Source organism: Austrofundulus limnaeus, unplaced genomic scaffold (genome assembly GCF_001266775.1).
Source record: "Austrofundulus limnaeus strain Quisiro unplaced genomic scaffold, Austrofundulus_limnaeus-1.0 Scaffold184, whole genome shotgun sequence".
NCBI lineage: Eukaryota > Metazoa > Chordata > Actinopteri > Cyprinodontiformes > Rivulidae > Austrofundulus > Austrofundulus limnaeus.
The window spans coordinates 173,772-174,786 of record NW_013952586.1 but is presented as its reverse complement, the minus strand read 5'-3'; the positions used below and the strand labels follow the sequence as shown (position 1 = coordinate 174,786).

The window sequence follows — 1,015 nt, the reverse complement described above, 5'->3', positions numbered from 1 at the left end:
CACAATGCCACTGCAAAACGCCAGCAAGACGATGAGTAAATATAATACAGCATCAAAAAGTGCAGCCATCTGTTTTTACATGYTGTGGTATTCATAYGGTGATAATATGYTATGGTCAMCTTCTTTTATCCATTYAGWTATCTCTGGTGTGTTTCAGGTGATRAACCTGGATTGTCAAGATGCTGACATCCCTGATCACTGAGCTGCAACACTTCATCGAGCTGTAAGAACCACACACTACACTGCTGTAATCTTGTGGATGTGTAACACTATTAAAACATACATCAAGCAATTCACTCAYTGCAGCTAAAGTTACCTTTATTTTTCTTCCTTTACAGAATATTACATTTAGGAGCACCACAGATTTATAATTTCCTGTAAGTCAGTTGATTTGAAGTACTTTTAAGATTAACTTCTAAGTTACACCTTTAAGGTGTTTTAACTTTTCCTTCAGGTAATGTTAATGTGGGCTTTTAAGTTCAGGCATTCAGGTAATATAGAATTTTTTTTCTTTTTACATTTCTGGATTTTCAGGGSAAGAAATTTTAATCAGATTTTTACCAAGGGCTATTAGAAAGTTAAAACAATTAGAGAAAAAAAAACTAAAATGTTATTATCAGCCACGCGACCCTGAAAAGGAAGAAGCGTGTACAGAAAATGGATGGATGGATGGATGTTATTATCAGTCTCATGGTATTATGAAAAAGCTACAAATACGAATCTGTACTTATTATAGAAGCGTCCAAGATTTACCAGTTTCCTAAATACAGTTAAAATTTACAATAAATCAGATATTTCAGCAAGGGTACAGGATTAAGCAGTGAATATACTTAAAGTGATAGTTCACATATTTTAAAAAGAGAGCTGTGGAAATGTTGTACCTGCTTCTTATTCATATTTTGTCTGATAACATTTTCTTGGCCCTAAAAAATTAAACTCATTATTTTGTTTTTAACATTTTCTACTCACTGAAACTCCTTAAAATAATTTTTCTTTGCTCCACAAAAAACTTGTG

The 1,015-nt window shown here is 32.8% G+C and overlaps 1 protein-coding gene across 1 annotated transcript in view; it reads left to right on the top strand.

Moving 5' to 3' along the window:
• The first annotated feature begins 157 nt into the window (after window positions 1-157).
• sphkap (SPHK1 interactor, AKAP domain containing) overlaps window positions 158-1,015 on the top strand; it is an 80,367-nt gene continuing 79,509 nt past the window's right edge. The window contains exon 1 of the mRNA XM_014018147.1: window positions 158-223. Within this exon, the coding sequence (XP_013873601.1) occupies window positions 180-223 (44 nt within the window). The 5' untranslated portion in view covers window positions 158-179. The remainder of the gene's footprint in view (window positions 224-1,015) is intronic.